General features: G+C 40.7%; 1 protein-coding gene across 2 annotated transcripts in view; it reads left to right on the top strand.

Annotated features, from left to right (window-relative positions):
• Positions 1 to 1,754: 1,754 nt before the first annotated feature.
• Positions 1,755 to 23,486, top strand: part of TAFA1 (TAFA chemokine like family member 1) — a 228,033-nt gene continuing 206,301 nt past the window's right edge. For both annotated transcript variants that reach the window (XM_075762396.1, XM_075762397.1), the window contains exons 1-2: positions 1,755 to 2,581; positions 4,705 to 4,825. In XM_075762396.1, coding sequence (XP_075618511.1) covers positions 4,708 to 4,825 — 118 coding nt within the window. In that variant the 5' untranslated portion in view covers positions 1,755 to 2,581; positions 4,705 to 4,707. The remainder of the gene's footprint in view (positions 2,582 to 4,704; positions 4,826 to 23,486) is intronic.

The following is a 23,486-nucleotide window of genomic DNA, read 5'->3' on the forward strand; positions in this document are numbered from 1 at the left end:
AGCACAGCCTGTTTAATATTCTCTTCTGTCCCTCTGATCTCCCCCCTACCCTGCAGAAGCAACATGTCCCAGGTTTCTGCAGAGCTTGTCCTGAGCAATAGCAGCATCTGTCAGGGGTTACAGTGGCATTAGCCTCATGGAGCTGGGAGTTAGCAGCGCTTGGCAGAGTGACAGTTCTGCTGTACCTAACATAAATCTGTATCTTGCATAAATCTGTCTCTGCCTACTCTGCCAAGGTGTGTGGTCACAATTTGTCTGATTCCTCCTGCTGTCCACAAGACCTTTCAGTTTCCTAGAAGATTGGATTTGCTTCATGAGGCCCCTCTCCCTTCTCTTTCTTCACACCTCCCCACACCATACCCTTTCCATCATAGTTTTCCCACGAGTCCTAGAGGGAACATTTTATTAAACCGGTGTTATTTTAAAATAAATTCCCATCACCTGCACCTCAGGCGCTGCAGAAAGCTCCCCATATTCCTATGGAAAGAAGGAAGATCTGGAGCCTTTGGCAGCAAACCACAGCAGTCCTCCACCCACTATCTTCTGCTGTGGGCTGCACCTCATCACAGGTCCTGGTTCCTTGCTCATTGGTACTTTGTGTACTTGGTGTGCCTTGGTTGCCTCTCGTCAGCTTTCTTGGACACTTCTAGACTCTTCTAAGGCCAGAAAGTAGCAGCAACTGCCCGAGTTCTTGGCCTTCTTCCAGTGCAAGGGAAATTCTTGGAGAACAAGAAAACCTTTATTAAACAAAACATTATGTCCCCAACCATGCTAGTGCCATGTGTTTTTCACATAAAGCAGCTGAAAAAACTGTTGAGCTCTTGAAGGCTGCTCAGGGACCTGCTGGAGCTGTGCTGTGGTGGTGGCCTGTGGTATGGAGATGGTCCACTTGCCATTGCTCTCCTGTGTCACTTTGTCACTCCCCAAATTGCTTTATTGTTTCAAGGCTGTAATAAAGAGCTTCTCTGAGCACTGTGGCAGAGACCAGTGTAATGTTCCTGTCATTCTGCAGGGCCAGTCTCTTAATATGTATTACCCAATAAAATACAACGCCTCCGAAGGAGTGTATGGTCTGTCAAGTAAACTCGTTGCATCTCTTTGTGAGAGTCTCCACTGAGATATATGTCCTTGGGTGCTGAGAAGGAGGTACTTGAGAGTAAGGGTACTTACTACTGTTATTTACTATTGTTTAGTGTCTAGAGCTGTTAAGCAGTGAAGATAGTAAACTCTTCTACCACAGGTTATCAAAGGGGGGGAAAAAAAAAATCCCATGGTGTGTTATAGCATGTATCCTGGGCTCTTAAAATGGAAGTTTGTTTTGTTTCCAAGCCTTCTTTCTTTTGTAGGCAGATGTGAGAGCCGTAATGCTAAGCGAATGGTATGTATTAAGCCTATACAATGGCTCTTTAAAAAATAATTACATGTGGTACGAGAGGGAGAGGAAACCACTCCATTCCTGTAAATGGCCACTTAAGATGTGGACAATAAATAAGTAACTGTAATAAATAATCTGGTATATCTGAGCTTTAGCATTTAGGAGGATTAAATCAGAGCTCTCTTCTCCATTGTCTGCCGAGATGCATTGGAAATGGAGTTGGAAGGAAAGATTTCACTCAGAGTTGTGACAAGGTGTTGGAAAGCCCATGGGAGCGTGTAGGAGCCTCCTGCCCTCCCCTGTCTCTCCCCTGTGTTTTGTTACACTTTTCCTGCACCACCCCTCCCTGTTCACAAGCATGTGCCGCTCTACTGTGAAATGGAAGAGACTCCCTTAAGTCTCATTTGCCTCTTGCAAATAAGTGCAAGAACACCGCCTGGGGAATAAAGCCTCTGCCGGCAGAATTAACGTGTCTCCCAAATTGCTCACTGGGTGTTTAGTCCTTCACGTCTCCAACGGCTTTGCCTTTCCACCGGCACTCTTCCACCCTCCTCTGCCCATTCATACCTGCTCCTCGCAGATGAAATCAGCTGCTCTTCTGCTCTGTGCAAAGTCCGAGTGCCGGTATTTAAATGCAGCTCCAGTTGCTAAGCCTCAGTGACTAGCGGAGTGCCTGCTGGGGCTTGCAACCGAGGGCTGTGTCGCTTTAAGGCATGTGATACTTTCCCGAGCAGGGATGTATTGAAATAGGCTACGGTACTTACAGCATCGTATAGCAGTGTACGTACAGCTGCCTTACTCTGCACTGCCCGCGCTGGAGTGAGGCTGCTCTGTCGTTAAACATAAACTGCTCCTCGTCCTTAAGTATCCTGGAAGCTGCAAATTATCTCAAGATCACTTCAAAGGTCTCATCAAGCAGAAGGTGATGCTAGGAGATGATTTAAAGGTGAAAATGAGAAGGTTTCCACCCCTCAAACCTTGGCCACTTTTCTGACGGCAGAGTCTGAGTGCTCCGATGTCTTTACTCTGGGAACAGGATTTGTAACGAAAAGATTTGGTGTTTTTTTTTCTTCTTTTAATCCTGATAAAGAAGATTATTGGGAAGCTATTCAAAATCCCTTATTGTGATACAGATGGATTTAAAAAAGTGTTAGATCTTTCCAATGAACACTAATAGAGTGCTCTGCTCTTGGTTGGATTACTCAGGTAAGGAGCTTCTTTAGGATTTAAGATTCAGAAAGCAGATCTGCAACTCATCAGATAATAAGTGGAGGAATACTCACTGCTGTGTTTCCTACTAAGATGATCTATGTGTAAAAGTGTGTATGTGACAGCAGTTTGCTGACAGACAAGTGCATGAAGAAATGTTTGTTAGAAATAATGAGTTTTGAGCAAAAGTATTTTGAAATAGTGTAGTTTGAGAGAGGGTTTTTTTAATAAAAAAGAGGAGGGGGGGGGGGAAGCAGAGAGCTAATAATAAAGCCTGAGTGGGTTAAGTCAGTCTGCTGTCCATGTGGTTAAGAATGTGATGCCCAAGGAAAGACAGAGGAGAATTTAGCAGGCTGTAGAAGTTTGTCTTTGCTTTGCTGTTTGGCTAGGATTTTAAAAGTGCGGTTTAAATAACCTGAATACCTGAAATATCCCTATGTGAGAGTCACCTTTCCCTCTTACCTTGTTGTATAAAAAGCATGGGAGCACCAAATACGACAAGAAGGCATTAATTCCTGAAGACACGGGAAGCCCCCTGGGAGCTCCCAGGGCTGAGGGTATTGAATCTATTTTGCAAGAAAAATAGGTCTTAAAAACAGAGGAGAAAAAGTACACCGTATACTGCAAAGTAAACAGTTGGAAATGAAATTAATTATATGCTAAACATGTATCAAACACTCTATACAGAGAAAGCAAGAGCCTCATGCTGATAAAAATAATGTTTTGATAATTTCTATTAATTATATTTGTCAGTTTATGTGGTTCTTTTCAGGCAATTAGACTTAAAGCTTCCCAAAGACTGTCTGCTACTTTAAAATCGGGGGCCAAAAAATATAAAATTATATGCATATTATTTATTACCACTATATTTCACTATTATTTTAATATTGTTAATATTCCTACTGTAGTGATCCCCCTGATATCACATACAGACTCTTTATTTTTTAATTTTTGTTTAAGGATGTGATTTTTCTGTGTGAGAGATTTAATCTTTCAAAGTCTTTCTTGCTCTGTGAACATGATGTTCAGCTGATTGGATTATTAGATAGAAAATGGCATCGCGTCATTGGCTGAATAAGGAGAGTGCCTGAAGTTTGATTAATTTGGCAATACGAAATGCAGCAGAAGGTGTTGTTAAGGGAACTGGACGATACGTAGCATAGCTGAACCTTGTAAACCTCCCGATCCCTTGCAGGAACTGAGAAAGAGCTGTTGAAGTTAAAAAGTCAGAAGCAAATTTAGTCAGTTAGTACAATAATGAATACAAGTACAAAAAATCACGATTGTCTATATTGGATGGCCAAGTACGCCAGCACTGGGAGACAAAGAAATTGCTCTTTCATTTTGCAATAGGAATATCTTAAATTTTGACACAAGCTGCCTTGTGAAAAGATCAAATCTTCTATAGAGTATGTACGAAATTAAGTCTGGCCATAGTCCAGTCTCTTTACATGCACAGGTCGAACAAAAGGAAGCTGACTTCATCTGGGGATTAGAACACAATTCTGAGAAACAATTATTTTGTTTAGCAGGCAGCATCATGATTAAAAATTAATGCTTGCAAAAATCAAAACCAAAGTGTTATCTTCTGGGTCAGTATTAGCCTTCCATTCTTAGGGCTGGATTATTTTTGAAATGCATCTCAGATATCTGATGATGTTGTATGCCTATCTGTAATGTGTTTAAAGTAGTTTTGATACTGTCTGGACATCATGGCTTTTTTAGCTGGCCATGTGATTTTTTTTTTTTAAGTATTTTTATAACTCCCTTATAAATACAGCTATGGACCAGTGTGGGAATATTTTCTAGCCTTCTATTTACATTGGTTTTGTTTTTTTAGTCCTCAGTTCATTAGCTTCATTTTTACCACTGAATTATTAAAGTTATCCAGGCTCCTGCATTGACATCTTGTTACCTCAACTGTCTTTTTTGGACATGACCTTTGTTGTATGACAGTTGCATCCTGCAGTGGGGGAATAGTAACCCAGAGACAAAAGACACTTAGCAAAAGGAGTTAAAAAAAAAAAAAAAAACAAACCCAAATACTATTGTAATGGAAGCTGACTATTCTGTGTTCTGTAAGGCAATGAATAATAATGTCTGTCTAATATTTTGTTTAGAGAATGGCAGTGGTCTCTGCAATGTCCTGGGTCCTGTATTTGTGGATAAGTGCCTGTGCAATGCTGCTCTGTCAGGGGTCCCTCCATCACACTTTCCAGCAGCATCACCTGCACAGACCAGGTAGGACTGAGATCAGCTGTGGGATGCCATAAGATCGCAGGCTTTCTGCCCATGCTTATGTCTGTCTTGATAAATGACTGAATAATCATAAAATCCTTTTTATTATTTAACTTTTATGAGTTGTTTGCCTCTATATTGCACAGCATCTCTTTTTTTTTTTGATCGGTCTAATGTGTTTTGCTTTGCCAATCTGATGTTCATCCTTTAACATCGTTTTCTGACAACTTCCTAACACAGGAATCCCATTTTAAGTACCTGTTTAGTTTCTCTCTTTCTCTGTCCTTATTTCTATTTTCCTCTTCTCCCCATTTCATGCGGTTCTGGAGTGGGTGTATAACTCGGAAAGACCTTGTGACAGCACAGATTTGGATAACTTTGCAGTTTGACTGAAACTGGACACAGGTTTTACTTAAAATACTGACACCAAATCTCACTCATAGTCGCTAGTGTTTACTGGAGGTTGGGTGGTTGCTTTAGCATAAATGAGAGACATGGTTATTCTAAGGTTCTCAGATTTACCTCTGAAAACTGATGGGGTTGCAAAAGTACAGCCCAGAGGAGAATTTGGGGCTGTCTTTCCATGGAGTTAAATGCCTGTGAAGTCAGAATAAATCCCACGGGTTAGCAGTGGAGAATGCAGCTCACTTTGACTACTGTGATCCACAGAGACTGCACATTAGTAGTTTTATTGTGTTTTTATTAATAGAAATGGATCATGTAACTTTTTCAATTGTTAATTGCCCTTTGAAGAAAATGTGCCATATTAAAGATTGAGGAGTTGGCATATTCCAGCATGGTATTATCATCTGGTTAAAACTAGATGGGCCAAGAATGTCGCTTAACAAATTTGGATCCAAGGAAAGGTAGGAGATGTCTTAAGAGCTTTAGAAATGAAAGTTGGAAAAAGTTAACTCGCAGTGATGAATCATTTAACAATGTGGCAACTAATATTTTAATGTTTTGGGTTTTTTGATCTAATGGCATACCTTCAGAGACAGATGGTCTTGAACTGCAGGTCTTTAGCAACCTCAATGACTCAAAGTTTTCCCAACTACTTTTGTTGTCCAAAAGTCACAGGTATTGGCACTGTCTTGCTGTCTTGTAATAAAATATGCATAGTATGAAGGAATAGACCAGCTCTCGGTAGCTATGTTAAAATATCAGATTAACTAATGGTGTTATGTCTACTAGCTGGCACTAGAAGTTCGAGAGTGTTTGAAGTCTGAGTGGCGAGATTCTTATTTGGGACTTGCAGAGACATGAACAAAATATTTTTTACAATGCAATTGTAAATAATGCTGCTGGTTATTTGAGTCTGTCCCCCAGTGAAGGAAACAGGGAAAAACAGCCCAGCTAAACAGAAAGGTAAAAGGAAAACGTAATCTCGTTTTGTAAAATCAGTTGAAACAAGTGACATTATGAGAAAAAATGAGAGCTGGGCAGATTCTGAGCTCTGCAACATTTGCCTAAGCTTGAAAAATCACCTTTTTTATGAAGCAGGAACAGCAAGACACTGAATGCATACCAAGTGTTGGGGAAATGTGAAAAATGACAAAATCTTTCACTCAGAGATGTGATACAGATAGAGTGAAGGTTTTACAGCTGCCTCATCACCTACTTAGAAACAGCCAAGCTTTCCCTCCTGCGAGCCTTTCTCGGGCAGCTTCTTCGCACCCTACATGAATAAGATTGATGGTGTTCTGATCCCAGGCAGCCAATTTCAGTCTCTCAAGAAATAATCCACTACATTGACAGATGGGTGGGATTTGACATGATGTTCACCTCGGATTCAGATTGTGCTGCACCTGGGAAGTACCAGCTAGTGAGTGTCCTTTAGGGAAACTGTTAGAGATTTTGGACAATTTCTGCTGTCACAACAGAAAATCAAGACAGTGTTTTTAATAAGGCCGTGAATTTGCAGTCTGCCAACCGAATGTGAAAGGTTGTACATAAAAGGGATGGAAATATGTTAACTAGCAAACTGAGTGATTTTAATGTATTCAACTGCAGTCCCTGAGCACACCCTATTTTTCATATTTATAATATTAGGAATGCGTCATTTACTTTTAGTTAGTCACTGTGTAAGTAAGATTAAAATGTTCAGCCAAATAAAAGTGAATAAAAAATGGATGCAGATGAGCCAGTGCGTAATTTCAGTAATTTAATATTTGGTATATGAAATTTCAACTTATTGAATCATGGCAAATATAGCTGTAATCAATAGCATGCTCAGCATACCTTTTCCTTCAGTTCGTGATCTTCCATAGATAATGAGATGCTCTAAAATAAGAGATTTTGAGCTGCTCAACTCCATCGTGGGGCTACTTGGTACAAGATAATTAAAAAAGCAGGTTCCACCCCATCTTGTGCTTCTCCTGCTTGATGAACAGAAGAGTCTCACTGAGCACAAGAAGGTGCAGGTAAAAGATAAAATCCTCATGGAGTGTATTTAGCATAATAAACTTGAACTGAAGTCAGTGGATTAGCACAGTGAATATACCTATCTGTGTTACTGCGGGTAACTCGGTTCTAAAATGCTGGAAACCAAGGGCAATATATGAAAAGGTTAGTTTATCATCAGATTTCTGAGCTGGTTCTTTTTTTCTGAAACGTTCTTAAGCAAGTGTCTGAACGGGTTGAAATAGGTTTCTACAGAGTATGTGCAATCACAAAACTTTAAAGCTTCCTTTCAATGGAGTATAATTTTTCAGTTTTATAATTCAGAACTTCTTTGTTCAGTTAGATGGAGCAGAAGGTATGAACGTGAAAACAAATGCGATAAACCACTTTACGTGACAGTATTTGTAATTGACTGTAGCTCTACTTTCTCTGGAATGTTGGCAGGCAGGCACTGATAGTATGGGCGTAGTAAATATTGCTTGAATGTAAGATGGGTGATGCTGTATTATTTGTACCTGTTCATGAATTGTTTCTTGTCTCATTAACATAATGGAAAGTTGGAATGCTACTATTAAGTACTCTTAAGGATTGGTGGCTGTTCCTTTTGACTCTGATAGGTGAGGAGGGCAGGGTACATTTTCAGGCTTTGTCACTGGGATCTGGAGGAGAGCTTTGGAGCAAGCTAGCTGAAGACCATTGCAGTATAATTCTCCTTGGGTAATACGTACAGCTTTCCACAGGTTTTTTTATGACTACATTTCATTTTTGTGAAAATTATGGTAGGCAAAGGACATATGAAAGCATTCACAGGAAATAACTTTGTGGAAACAAATCTCTGTTTTTTTCAAGCATGTCATTTCTGTGTGATTTAATAAGAAAAAGCGATAATGAGAAGAAGTCAACAATGGCCATTTTCAGCTCTGAGATACACATGGTTGTAGAGCTGTTGAATTGGCCTGAGGATTAGAGTGTACAGGTTGTGATTTGCAGAGTGCCTGTGATAGTCTGTTGATCATCTGAGTGACGGGATTGACCCCGCCCAGAGGTAGGAATTAAACCTGGCATTCGGCAAGACAGTAAGATTTTAGCAAAGCAAAGGGTTCAAGTTTAAAAAGCAAAACCCTCCCCTTCAGTCATACAATTCTTAGAAAATTTTCTGGCTTTGTTCCATAAGGGAGGGATGTTTTGCTCCTGGTGAGGACCATAAGCTGGTATGAATCATAGTGGATAACTCTGGCCATGTGTGGCTTAAAAATACAGGAAAGTGCATTAGATTCACCTGTAAGTTTGTGCAAAATAATTAGCTAAGCATCAAGGATGCTAGGTTAGCCTTGCATACGCTGTAAAAATGTGAGGCAGACACCAGCAGAAACATGTACCTACTGTGGCAGTGCTGACATTTGCAAATATGTTGATTAAAAATAGGCCTGTTCAGAGGAAGAAATCATGGACTGGATCAAGGCTGGAATTGTACATCTACTAAACATGAAGTACCTTTTATTGTGACAGTAGTTAATGAAGTACCCATTAAAGATCATCTTAAGAAGTGACTCTCTATACCTCGTATTACAAGGAGGAAAATCAGCCTCGAAGAAATTCTGCACAAACTAACAAGCAATATCAACCTGAGGATGTTCTGAGTGTGTTTCTCAGTAGACAGCATTTTGCAGAAACTTGAGTCTGTGGCTGTGAGCAAAAAATTTCTTAGTTCTGATCTTGGCCTTCCCACCGACTTTTATAGCCTTGGGGGAAACCGCATATTTTCACATTTCAAAAGGTCTGCTATTTTCATATGCCCCGTATATCCGGCTATTCAGTTCAACAGACTGGGAAGAATGTTGGTCTGAATCTAATTCCTCAGGAAAGTGTAAATAAAAAGTGTCTTTATTTTGCAGAGCAACTGAGATTTGGAAGGTGAATTCGACAGGGTTTTTGCTCTTGATATTGATAGAAGTAAGTGTAGGACTAAGTAGTCAAGATATGAATGTATACAGTTTCTGTGATTAGCAAGAATTGTATTCCATTAATCATACTGCGTGAAGGCCAACTGTTGCCTTCAGTATACAATGTCCAAATTGCCAAGCAAGAATTTAGCCAGTAGATCATGTCATGGATATGAAAGCTGATAACTGGTGTTTCTTGCTGTGTTAACAAAAATAAACAAATTTATAAGCTTTCAGGCCTGATTCAGATCCCATTCACACCAGTAAATGCACAAGGGGCACTGTATATATCCCAGTTTGCTCATGATCAGAAAAACCTTCTCACAACGAGCTATTCCAGTCACTCACTGGAAATCATCTCTCTCGTGATACCTTTCTGTTATACACTTCTGGCCTTCACAGTCTGTTCTTGAAGGTGTGAAACTACCAACTGCTAAGTAAGGAAATCCAGGTTGGAAGTACTTTGTTCCTAGTCACATACAAAATATATTTGGATGTATGCGGACAAATGTATTTTGTGTAGGCAGAGAACTGATGTAATGAAATCAACACTTAAGGATGAGGCAGAATTACTAGCAGCGTGACAGCGATGAATTGTGTACTGGGCTCACGTGATGCTGTTGTTTACAGCATCAGACTTTATTAGAAGTATTGCACTTTTTTCTGAAAAATCAAACTTCCAAAAGAGAAACAACATAGCTATAGGGTGTGTTTGCAGCTGAAGTTAGCTGTGTTTTTTTTCTGGGGTCTGTAAGCTGTTACTTTAATGGGCTCCTGTTTCTCAGGAAAAGGGGAAGGGTAGGTAAGCATTGCCAAGGAGCAACTCAGTGGAGGGTCAAAGGGAAGAGGACACCTCTCTCTTCACTGGAGAAGGGCGCGTAGCTGCAAGGCTCACAGCTAGGTTGCAGGTGGAGGAAAGCTGTCACCACTCATGCTGCTGAATGTGATGCCTTGTTACTTCTGATCCAGGGAGACGAAGCATCCTGAGGGGGAGCAGGTGTTGCAGCTCGATGGACTGTGAAGAACAGCATGGCCAAGGTGTGTGGTGGGGCACCGAGCAGACCGCTGTGCCCAGCGTAGCTCCACAGGAGCTGCTGGAAGCATGGCTGCATTCCCTACGATTGCCCTCACAACACACCTTGTGCAAAGGAACAATGGCAAGGTGCTAACAGTGCTATTCTGAGAGAAAGTATGTGCCTCCTGCACGTGTAGTTTGCACTCGCGGTATCTGTGCTCTGTTTCGGTCCCCCCTGCTCTGTCCTTCCTCTCGGCTATGCTCCTGTCCCCATCCCATGCTGCTTCAGCTCTTCCTCAGGCCTCTCTGCAGGCAGCCACGCAGGCAGACGCAAAGCACGTTCCTCTCTGCATGGCAGGAGCTGCTCTGGGGAAACAGGGACCACAAAGCGCCTCTTGCTGCGATGGCCCAGGCAGGCATCTTCTCCTCCCACAGCCGTGTGCTGAGCCTCCATCTCCAAGTGCAGCCTTGGGGCCTTGGTGAGTCACGAAGGGACCTCTCAGCGCACTGCGCTATTTGTAGCTTGCTGTCATGGTATTAAAGACTGCGAGAATTCATACTATGGTGGTTAAATCCCAAGGAAAATTTGGCACCTACAAATATAAACCCCAAAGGCAAACTACGTTGCTCTGCGCTGAAGTATTTCTGCTGATAACATCAGAAACCTGCCTTTAATGATTAGCCTCCTTTAGTCCAAGGCTCATTTATATTTTAAAAGGCAATATCCAAGTGCATTTCCTCATAAGATGGATGTGTTTTCTCCCATTAAGTTTCATATTGTTTTATCCTACCCTGCTTATAATCTTTGTGTTTCCTTTCGAATGTTTTCTTTTCACTGCTGTGAAATCAACCTTTGCTGTGAGCAAGATTTATTTTCCTGATGGGATTCGGCATTTTTTGCTATTTTCAGATGCTCTGTACAGAACAGTTCTCTCCAGCTTAACTTACTTTTTTTGCATGGCAGCAGTGTTGGAGATTTCTTTCCATTGTGCTCTAGGCAGGGACCATGAAGACTGCAGCACAGTTGGACTCTAAATTTATGAGATTCAGTCAATGATGCACAACGGGGAATGGGGGGTGTAAATTAAGCTGAATGAAGTTAAAGCCCCATGTATGTATCTGTGACTCATATTTCTATCCTCTATTTAGAAGATTGTTACCTGACATCTCTCTCTTGCTTTCTGTATTCCTTTCAGAACAACAGTTTTCCCTTTTTCCTTCGCAGTTGGTAAAGAACCTTCTTGAACGGTCACTTCAGTGACAGCAGGTGCAGGATCATTGTTGCAATCATATGATAATCAATAATTGTGTCATAGTATTCCATTGTAATCCTTATTTTGCTTTGAGAGAACAGCTTTGCTTGGGAACTGAACTGATGACAGAAATGGAGAACCTTACTAGTTTTTTGGATGATGTGAAAGTGATTCCTTGAGAATCACCAAGTCAAGATGGACAATCTGATAGTGGAGGTGGCTGAATTTCCTTCTACTAGGGTGCTCTCATTGTCATGCCTTGTGTTTGAGCTACAAGTAATCTGGGAATAGTCTGCTCTACACTAGCAGCTCCCACTGACAGTCACATGTGCCAGGTGCTGTTTAAAACTGTACATAAATATTTTTTTCTATGAGCTGTGAAGTTTTATTTGTATATCGTGCACCTTACCTTTCACTAAATGAATAGGCAATTAAAAAGCTTAAACAGTGATCCTGGTCTCTTGATCATTAGGAGAGCTGCTGGTTCAGATCAAAATGTGCATTTAATCCATCTTCATGCAGGATTCAAAACTCCTGATGGATTAATTTGGTTTTCTGCAGATGACAAATCTGAATCAAGAGCCTTCATTGTGAATCTTCTAAACGCAATGAGCAAAAATCACTTCTGTAGCTAACTTGTGCGCAAGTGAAAGTTATATTGATGGAGAACTTGATCAGAAAACTCCTATGAATGTAAATGTCACTTTATTGGAAAGTGGGGTGCTTGGAATTGTGATTTCCTATGTTGTAAATAACGTCAACAGGCTCCACAGATCAGCCCGAGTGCAGGCAAGAGCCTCAGGAACTTAACTGCACATGGTCTGATAAAACTTTATTTTTTTTAGTGTCCTCATTAATGCTCTTCAAAAATGCTGTTAAATATTTCTGGCAAGCAAAGCTTCAGTGTAATTTTACTGTATTGTTAAGGATTTATTAATTATAATCTTTTCTTGCGGAGTCTATTTATATTTGATCATGACACTAATTGGTTGCCAAAACAAACTAGAGTTAATTGTGTTTAATTAAGTGGTTGGGAGCAAGCAAGGATAGTTTATTTGGGAAATCAGTTTCATTGATTTATATGTTTATTTTTTAAAAGAACACATAAATGAGAGGAACTTATTGTTTAGCACCTTTTTCCCTACGTGCTGCCCAGGAATCATCAATAACACAGTTGTGACTTTGAGCAGATTCAAGAGTGGAAAAGTATCTGTTATATATATTTGCCTATACAAACCTATTAAGAAGTAAATGTTCATGTTCTGAATCATTCTGAATTTAAATAAAACCTAAAACTAAGCAGAAATGAGATCAAGGAACATTGAAACTAATGGTAAGGTAGTGTTCAGAACAATGCATTTTGAAAAATGCATTTCAGAGAAAAACTCAACTTCATTTCAGATATGCCTAAAGGTGCTTTGGAGAAGGAAGGTATTGCAAAATACACTAAAATATGACTATAGCAGTATTTTCTATAATAATTATATTAATACACTATATAGTTATTGTATTTCTATGATATAGTAATTTCTATATTTTCTATTATGTGTTTCAAAATCAGCTAATTTTACAGTTCAGAAGCTTTTGAACACCAGCCTATTTCATGTTTTAATGCTAAAGTCAGTTCTGAGTGGAGAATTCTGAGGACTTAATGTGGTGGTTTGGGGCTTTTTTTGAGGAATTAGTTTTCCTAAGCTGAAATTGTAATTTAAAAAAAAAAAAGTTTGATATCTTCATTCATTGCTTGTTTCTGCCTTGATATTCCTTGTTGGGGGGGGGGAAGTAGAAACCTTATGCAGGTAATTTCATCCCAGCAACTACCTAGAACAAGTTGTCATCCTGATAAATGAATAAATCCTCCCTAGAAGCATATATTTGGATATGCCAGTGGGTGCCTTTTTCCTAAAAGAAATCAAGACCTCACAGACTTCAAATTCAATACCAATGTAAACACAAGGAAGGTCTCATGTGTCCTTCTAGCTGGTACCAGCTCTTGATTTGGCTTGCAGCAGCACTGAACTTAAAGGAGGTCTAGCATTTCCAGAAGTTTCCTTTTCCTCCAAAATCAGCCTTCTCCGCTATTTTAATAACATTTAAATTTAATAATTTTAAATTTAATAAAATTTTAATTTAATAATTTCCCGTATCTAAAAATCTTGCTTAAATCCATAAGCTACCAGGGCTACACTAACAGTGTTTGCTGTGAATGTCATTAACTCATGAAGGTCCTTTTCTCATGAAGGTTATTTGCATGGGATGTTTTCAAATCCAGGTGGTCAGTCAGCCAGAAGTCACTGTTGTATGTTACAACAAAAACTCAAGAGATAAGCTGAAGATATCAGAGGTTTTTGAGTTTGTAATTGGTTTCAGTGTGCCAGGGCAGGATCTGACAGAGAATGATTATGTCTAAGCCAGCTCCCACATCTGTAGTATAATTATTTCTGTAGTAATATCATATTTTGGTCAGACTTTAAAATGGAGGGCTTTTTTTTTTTTTCCCCCGGGTAATTAGAAACTGTCTTTCCATGGCTGAAACCTCAGCGCTTTCTCTATTAAGGCAGCTGCCTGGGTGGTGTTTATCTTAACCTTGTTTTGAGTTTCTCCAACAAATAGATGACTCCTTTAGTTCTAATTTAGTTTCTCTTGGTATTTCTATTATCTCTTTCTAGTTGGCAGGCAAGGAAATCAGATGTGCATCAAATGAAACCATTTGTCATGGATTAGCGCATGCAAATGCCTTGATGACAGCAATAGACAAAAGCTAGCGAGAGTCTGAATGCTAACTTTGGAAGAGAAAATTAATGAGACCAAAACACTGGTGATAGCAGCCCCTAAATGAGATTACTCAATGCCTCAGAGCAAGGCGACACTCTTCTGTCCCCTTCCTTGCCAATTTTTTTTTTCTTTCTGAACTCTTAAGACGTTAGGATAATGCACAATGACCCCTGCTAAGGGGACAAGTGTCCACGGGAGCTCCTGGCTTTCCCAGAGCTACTCAATGGCAGGACCTTCCCTCTGCCTGTTAAAGCCCATCTGCCCCCACAGCAGAGGAGAGGGATGGGGCTCATAGGTAGGCAAAAATAGAGGAGACCATTAGTGGTGTTCCAGCATGCGTACTGTGGTTTGTCGCAGCACACTGAGAGTCAGAAGGGCTGCCAGGCAGGATGCGTAAGTGAATCATGTCAAGGTGGAATGTATCTTCCTCAGTGTCTTGGTTGGAAATGTTTTGCATTTCCCTTTTCCCTGAGGACAGAATTGGTAATTGTTTAATGCTGATCTCCTACTGTTGATAACACACTGAATTGAACGAGTTGACAGCAGTTATTAGATATTTCTCATGCTTGCGATTGTTACTCCAGTTTCTTTATGAGCCTGGTTGGACTCTTTTGAGTCCTAAAACATAAGTGCAGGCTCTGCAGAGTTCCCTGCTTGAAGGATGGTGTGGGGAAGAGATGAGACATGGTTGTGGGAAGGGAAATTTGAAATATCCTAACTGGGAGCAGGCTGTGGACAATGAGCATCCTGTGTGCATTTGTACATTGCATTTCCATCCCTCCCAAACCACCCTTTGGAGAGCACCAGACAAAAAGGCAGTAGTTTAGTGAAAGGACTACGATGTACCCAGATTACCTGCTGTCTTCTCTAGGTTTTCACTCCACTTCAATCTTTTTTTCCCTACTGCTTATTCTATTTCTAAATGTGTCTCCTTTTAAATCAGTTTCTTTTCTTTTAAATCTTTCCTTATGTAAGCTCTTATGGCTCTCGCCTTTAGAAAAGGCTCTCTGAAATTTCTCCTCTTAAAGTCAATGCACCTTGATGTGGTGTTTAAGCAACAAAATGCCACTTGATTTCATCCCAATTAGAACACTACCCACACTTCTGTCAAATAGTTTCAAACATTGCTATTTGGAAAGAATCAAAATGGAGCTATTTGATGAAAAGATGTGAAATGCTGAAATATACTTTCCACTTTCTGATATTGGCACCATATTTTAAGTGTTTTCTAACAAAAACTGAGGGAAACATAGTTTATAACCTATTTCACCCATAGGAGAAATTTTCTGATCAGAATTTTCCAATGGGAGAAATTTCACATGTACTTTGTGCCTGTCTCTGCAGCATGGTATATAAGGCAATATACTATCATAGTGGTTTCTAGGTTATTTTTTGTTTCCCTTCTCTGCCCTCATGCTTTGATTTGTGTATTTGTACTGGAACCAGACCTTCATCCTTTATACTCCCAAAGTTTCTTCTTATTTTAATGTTGTAGTGTAGTCAAGACACCTTGTTGAGGTCATGATGCTACCACAGACATAACCGTGTTGGTCAGACTGGGTGATGCAGGCTCTGGAAAGCGAACTCTTGACTGAGCAGGACCGGTTCAGAAAACTGGAACAAATGCTGGTGGTAAAAATAGGTGCAAATTAAAGGGAAATGAATTTCTGCTTTCAGTGTGACTCATTTGATGCTTTCCCGTAGTAAAACAGTTTCTTGACTTTTTAGATGGTATTTGAATTGGCTCTGAGCTGCCTGTTGCTGCACGGTGTTTTGTGATGATGTGCTCTCTACGAGCAGTGTGGTATCAAGCAGTTCTTTTGTACCAGTCGTATTCCTCTGAGGTTCGGGCTATGTATGTGTGTCCCCCACAAACTCTGTTCTTATGTAAATTGAATTATTTGCTTATGTTCTCTTTTGTTTTCTATCAAAGGAAAAGGTGTATAGTATCTAGAGATAAACAAACTACAAAGCAGTATTACATTCATATTGAAGTCCTTCTGATGCGGATTGTAGGTCTTTAATGTGCTGCTCCCTGCATCTGAGGGGCTGTGCACTTTTTAGAGGTGAGAAGGGATTATCCCTTAGTCCTGACAGAATCTATGAATCAAAGTCTGTTTGGGGAAATTCATACAGAGTTTAAAATGCAAACCTGCTTTTAAATGTAACTATAGCAAAATATATTTCCTCCATATAATACATGTGCGTTGTATGAATTAGTACCTAAAGTTTCAGAGGTCCCACTGTAAGCTGTGTCCTGTCTGCTTTTAAAGAAGTGCTTTAATGTCCAGATTTCACATAGGAACCAAGCAAAGATATGAACAAAATTCAAATATGCCTTTGTCAGGAAGGATTATTCCATATTCTGATAGCACACACAGATGTCAGACCATCAATATTTGCTATCAAGAAAGCATAGTTTTACAGGACACTCAACCAATACCTGCCGTACTGTTTGGTTTTCTTTCTCTTTATGCCCAACCAGGGACAGTCGATTCCCCTGTGCAGTCTGTACACAGTGTCCAGCAGTGGAACAGAGCAATCTAAGGAAACTGAGTGATCTTCATCATGAGCATATTTAAGGCAGCTGAGATGGGAATAAGTGAGGCTTTGTTATTCTGTTCCTCACATAGCCTCTTTAAGTGAGGCTGGTGGCTGCCAGACACTGTCCTCCCAGCTGGTACCCAGAGTAGGCATCCCGTCCCCAGTGCTTCATCCTTGGCATGGCTTGGCATGCGAGTACAAGCATTGTGGTGAGCTGGGTGATGGATCATGGAAGCTCTTAGCTCCCTCTTTTCATGAAATCAAGTGCTTTAGTGTAAGCCAACTTCACGCTGGCTTAAACTTTCATGGTGGTTAAGCTATAATCTATCAGACTGCCCCAGCTGTGAGGTGTAAAGAGCCTTCACGTTCACTTACTGTTACTCAATTGACAAACAAGTTGGACCGTTGTAGTGAATTTTTTCCCCTGTGTCCGTGCTCTCAGCTGAACCACAGGCTCAGCACATGCAGACAGGCAGTTTACTTCAAATGTGGAACTTCCCCCTTTTTACTTAATTGCTTCCTTTAAGGGATGAGAAGGTTGGCCTTATCTTTGGACAAAAAGGCTTCCGCTTTAAGAGTGTTTTGCACTTGAAGGCTACACTTCCCACCAGAGTTCTGTGCGATGCTTCCAATCTTTCACTGGCAGTGTAACACCGATTCTGCATAACTCAAAGCATATCTTTTATAATGTGTCTGACTTGCAAATCTTGTTAACTGAACACTGTTATCTCAATACGCTTGCAGGCCAGCTACAGCCGCATAAAAACTTGTGGCAAGATAAATCATGCCAATTTTTCTAATAGGGGAAAAAATTTAGACTCTTTCACTTGCTATCATTGCGGGGGGGGGGGGGGGCGGGAATCTTCTGATTGCTTCTAAAGACACAGATTACTCTGGGGAAAGAGCTAGAAGATCATTCCCAAAAGAGGACTGTGCTCTGGGGGCTCGGAGATGGAAAATCACCTGTGAACAATGTCTTGTTTGGCCCAGCCAAGGGGACTTGGTTAGGCCAGGATGCTGTTGGGGTCCTGCGTGGCCCTTTTTTTGGCTGCTGCTATTGAGTTTTGAGCCAAATGCAGGAGGTTTGCTTCTTGCCCAGTGGAACCTAGAAAACATCCAAGCTGGAGAAAGGTCTCTGTTATTTATCTCTGGTTTAGCAACACAGAAGCTCAGAGGTTATGTAGCTATTTACCACTATTGTCATGTTTCTTGGTAAGATTTCATGCTGTTGTAGAGGCACAGCAGGAATCCCGTGTCCCAGCTCCTATCAGGGCTACCTGGCTGGACTTGGGGAGTCCTGGCAAGGGATCCTCTTCCACAGGATCCTTCTCTCTCGCAATGTAAAGGAGACTGAGCTTCAGCTGATGGCCACTGTCTGGCTTGCTGAGAGTATCTAGAGGCTCTTGTTAGGCCTTGAGAATTAAACTAGGACCTGGTTGCATCTGTATTGTTGAATTAATGTAAAAAATGCTCATTTAACTTCTTGTGGTTATAGGCTTTTATGTGCTTGAGGAATTGTAGTAAATTTTATTTTCTATTGTTGACAATTGTTTGTTTTGGTATGGTGAAGGAATAAAAGGTAACTCAACATTTTGCAAACAATATTTCTTTTGTTGTGTGACTAAAGCAGTATAAGTAACTGAATGTGGGGGGTTTTTATTTGACAGCCAAAGCAAGACATCAAGTGTATGGTGCAGCATTTACATTTTGAAATAGGTTTATAACAATTGGATTGTTTTTCTTACTAACTGGAAAAGAAAAAAGAAAATAAAACCTAAACAATTTGTTGTATTTCTAAACACTGGGGGGGGGGGGAAGCAAGGAAAAGGTCAGATTAATAGAAAAAAGTCTAGGGAAGGTATTGCTTCTTTCCTTACATAGATTTATATCAGAGTATCTCTAATCAGAAGCCGTGTTCTGCTGTAGAGGTTAACCATCTTTCTCCCAAAAGTAGAGCTGTGGTGTTAAGATATTGCTAGTGGGGAAAGTAACTTCCGATACATCTGGAGTTTTCCATTTTCAATAAATAATTAGGTAGTCAGGAGAACAGAGATGGGACATCAGGATTTTTCTCTCACTTGCCATGGCGGGGGGGGGGGGGGGGGGGGAAGCCATTTCATTGCTCGTAGTCTCCATGGCTAATGTAGTGTTTTATGTAAAGGTTAATGAACTTTGAGACAGGCCCTACCCCTGCCAAAAAGTGAGGAGACAGAAGCGGCAGTGCTGAACTCACTAAAACTGAGCGCATAGCTCTGCTCTGAGCCGGTGGGGGCTCGCGGGTGGTGGTGGCAGACACCAGTCATTGAGAATTAAATGCATGTGTAAAGGAGGCTTTAACAAACAAAGGATGGGTATTTCAAAAATACCTTGTTGCAAAGTTTAACCTCTGGGAAGGGCATACTTTGGATGGTTTTGCTTTTCTTTCAGAAGAAAGCTGAACCACTGCTCGCTAACTCCGTGCGGTGCGGTAGATTTTCTGCCATGCGTCGGCTGTGCTTGAACATAAGGCTTGGACTGTGGCTTCTCTCTGTGTGCATTTTGGAGGAGGCCAAAGCGGCACCCCAGCCACAGCAGAGCATTACTCATGGCCTCTCTTCATCCATTCAGGAAGAAGCGGGAACCCACAGGAGGGAAAGCTAAGCTTTGACAAAATGATGTTTGTCTGTGGTACTATTGAGATGTTTTGCTGACTTCTCAGTCACCTCAAGATCTTTGCTACTTTAGTGAGCCAATTTCACTCATCAAGGTTACACTTATTCATGTCAGAGACCAATACTCCTCCTTTAAGGTACATCTGTAGCAGTTATTTTGCTGTCCTTGAAGAAACACAGATTGGAATATCACTTTATTTTGAGAGATGCTTCTAGGTTTCTTTAACTGAGGCTTAGTATTAGAAATGTGTTTCTTTATCTAAGCGATAGCATCTGCTTTTGTCATTTTTATGTAAACTCACTCTGCTTTGCAAAGCACCACTGTTCTCTTCTGAAGAAAATGCGATCGTCTATCAGCAATGAAGCTCTGTCTGTGCACTCTAATATTAATCGTTGAATCCGGCAGTTATTCAAACTGTATCTACTTGTGCCTTTTTCATGACAAGTTCTTGGGAAGGTGGTGGTGGGGGTAGTGGTGGGATTCATAAGTGGCCGTATTAGATTGTAAATAAGAGTATTTACAGTAAATGAGTTAAGGATTATGGGCCGAAGGAGACCTTTAGTGAAATACATAGACTTGTCAAAAAATCTTCTGGCAGGAACATACCTGTTTAGCAGGATAAAACTGATAAGTCTGTTTGGTAAAACAGAGTGAAAGAAATAGCGATATTTTTATCACAATATAATCAGTGGTGTGTTGTTTTGGGCATTTCCCTGGAAGCCGATTCAGCTGAAGGACTCGTATCTCAGTGTTTCACTGGGCTGTGGAGTTTGAGCAGCACAAAGCACAACCTTCTTTCCAAAGCCTTGTGATTTTTGTGAAGGTACCAGCCTAGTTCTGTGTGATGTCTTTTCATGTTGCTACCCAGCTCAGTGGATGATCTGTAGCTGTCAGATCTTGCAGAGCCCCAACTTTCTGCCAGCAGAAATAGAATGGGGTGTAAACACTTAAGATTGGTTTTGATGGCCCTTCATGTGGAATAGAAAAAGTAGATTCATTTCATAGCTGACAAAGAGCTGATTATTTATGTTTCTTGGAAAACAACTAAGAATGTCTAAGAATCTTTTTTTTTTTTTTACCATTATGGATGACTTTCCTTGTATTTTCACATCGTTCTTTTTGAATCATGACAAACTGGGATTAAACAACAAACAGCCCCTGAGATCTGTCACTTTTTTCAATGATTTACATAGGATAGTACCCATAAATTACAGAGGCAGCTACTGGATACTGTGAATGAACAAGTACTTTATTTGTGATGTAGTTTTGAGAAACATCCTGTGAGTTGTATCTGCAGAAGATAATGGTGCCATCCCATAAAAAAGCTGCTTAACATGTTCAGGGCACTAAGCCATGGGGCAAAGGTGCGAATTTTTTTATTGTTTTTTAACATAAACCCATGAGTTTTTATGCTAGATGATGTCGCTGTCTGCCTATCTCTTTTCTCTTTGCTTTTACCATGTCATCTAAATGTGAAAGGAACAAAAATCCACCTCTTAGGAAAAAGATGAAGATTTTTTCCATCTTGCTCTTGTGCTCTGAATACTTTGACACCTGTAATACAACTATTACTCAGTAAATAATTCACCCATTTTTGGACACCTTCTTTTGTCTGAAGCATCTCTCTTCTGTAATGGGAAGTTTTGGAAAGATGCTATAAGAAAAGGAGGCTTAATTTTGTTCTGCTGCTAAAGCCTCCTTATTTATGGCTGCTATTATTTTATATATTTCCTTTCATTACTCCTTGAGGAGTATGGAAGAAGGTGGCAACGTATCATCTCCCAAAATGAGTATGTGTGGATATGGCCAGACACATCTAACCTTTTTGTTCTCAGTGGTGCAGACATATTTGCATGCAAGCATCTGTACATTACCTCATCTTGTAGTGCAGAGACTCATTTCTAGTGTACAGAGCTGGATTCTGCACTCACTTTCTTCACAGAACACTGTCCTTCCCTCTTCCCTTCTCATCTTCTCGAAATAGACCATACCGAGGATGTTCAAAGCAGCAAGGTCTTATTCTCATGGATAACAAAGTGCTAAATGTTTCCCATCAGCTGACCATGTCTTGCAGTCAGTTATTCAAATAATTGCAAGAGTTTGGAGTTTTGCTGTATTCCTGCTGGTCTTGATGAAGACTGAAATGTTTTGAGTTTTGCTGTTGCTGAAAACATCTTTCCTCATTGTGCAAGTGGCATTCTGGAATGAGATGCTTCCCCCAGGACCATAGCTTGTCACCAGCCAAAGTAACAGCAGGAATAGCCTTGTAAGGGGCAGCAGAAAATCCCTACGTTGCATTGCTCAGGGGAAATTAATGTTGCTGCCTCCTTTAGACCTTTTTTCCCCCACAGAGAATTTCTGCAGCTCCCTTAATAGCAGTAAAGACATCTGTTTGCAGCTGCAGAAGCAAGATGTGTCAATATCTGCCCTGGTCAGGGCAGCAGCAGCAGCGTCGCTGCAATGCGGGAAGCTCAGCACACACAACTTTCAGTGTTTCTTGCCCATGCAACCCCAGGCCAGCCTAGCCTTGCCCGTGCTCAGGGCACAGCAGTGTCAGGCTTGAAGTGGTGGTGCCGAGCTGTGGTCCCGGTGGAGCGGGTGTTGTACGTGTCTCCTGCCACAGCAAGGCAAAGCCCCAGCTGGCCTGGGGCAAGAAGAAGTGCTATCGGAGGCACGGGACTTCTGTCGTTCTCTTTAGTTTATGTGCACTTGCGATTTGGGTTTTTCCCTGACAGTGAAAACCTTCGGAAATCACTGCATGGATTTGGAATGCTTATCAAATTCCCTGCTTTTTCATTATTTGTTTTATTTGCCTACCCCATCCCCGAAAAAGAAGATACCCCTTTCTAATTTTTTGAAACTTTTACCTTTTGTACTCTGGTGGCCACAGGAAGGGAGACCTCAGTGCTCACAAGGATTGTGTTTTCTAAATGAAGTATTTAAAATCATAAAGGATAAATGAATGAAACATGAGAACAATATCAATTATTGTGCCTTTCTTACCTAGAAACATTTTTCTTATTACATTTTGAATTAAGATTCCTGTAACATTCTAAAGTATATATGCAAATTCAAGTGCAGAAAGTTGCCCAAAGTGTCATCAGGTTTGCTAAGGCTGTTTCTGTCAATATTTAATACTTAAGTAAGTGCAATTCATGCTGTAATCAAAGATATGGTAAATTAGTGGAAGGTAGTGCTGGTGTGTATATATATGTCCATACAACGCATTTCCTCCTTTACGTTCCCCACATTCATATGGATTTATTTCATGAGGATTTCAGGCACTATACGCTCCTGTATGTGTGGTAAGATTCAGAAGCTTCAAATCCATAAAATCAATCCACTTGATGATCTTCTGGTAAATAACAGCTGAGAGTTTATAGTTTGTTCAGCTTTGTGATAGATCATAATTTGGATTTACAGCTGTTTGCCAGCCTGGCGGGCAGAGGGGTAAACATCCTTCCCTCTGGGAGCCTCCAGCCTGGCAGCACCTGTGTGTGAAGTCGGAGCCCAGCAGCGAGGGGATGCTTGTGGCTTCCCTGGGGAGGGACCGGTGCCTCGCTGCTCCAGCAGCTCCCGTGGCTGCCGGGCTGCCCTGTGCTGCAGCTGCCTTTTGAGAAGGGGGTATAAAGATCTGGTAGTTAGCTGTGAGCGGGGATTTGAGGTAGTAACAGCTTTTCTTTACAATAAGCTTGCCAAACATTTTGGTTTCATCTCGCTTCTTCTGGCAGTGATAGATATATTAATTAGCATTTTTATCGCATAATAGTCTATAGCCTTAAAATGTCAAATTGTGAGCACATTTGGGTTTAACTATTAGTGCTTTTCCAGGAATTATATATAGATACGTATTATTTCTTTATTGGCAATATTAAATCATCGTAGTTGGAGAGCTATACATCTGTTCTTTATTCATTTTTCCCCTGCCACCAGAAACATGCAGGCATTGTAGCATCTCACCCAGCTGTCAGTATTTGAAGATGTTTCCTCTTTTTAAGTCTCTTATATAGTTATATAATATGGAGGAGTGGAGGATATAAAGGTTTCATCAGTATGCTTTTCTTTAACTTAATTTATAT

This window comes from Balearica regulorum, chromosome 10 (assembly GCF_011004875.1).
Source record: "Balearica regulorum gibbericeps isolate bBalReg1 chromosome 10, bBalReg1.pri, whole genome shotgun sequence".
Lineage (NCBI taxonomy): Eukaryota > Metazoa > Chordata > Aves > Gruiformes > Gruidae > Balearica > Balearica regulorum.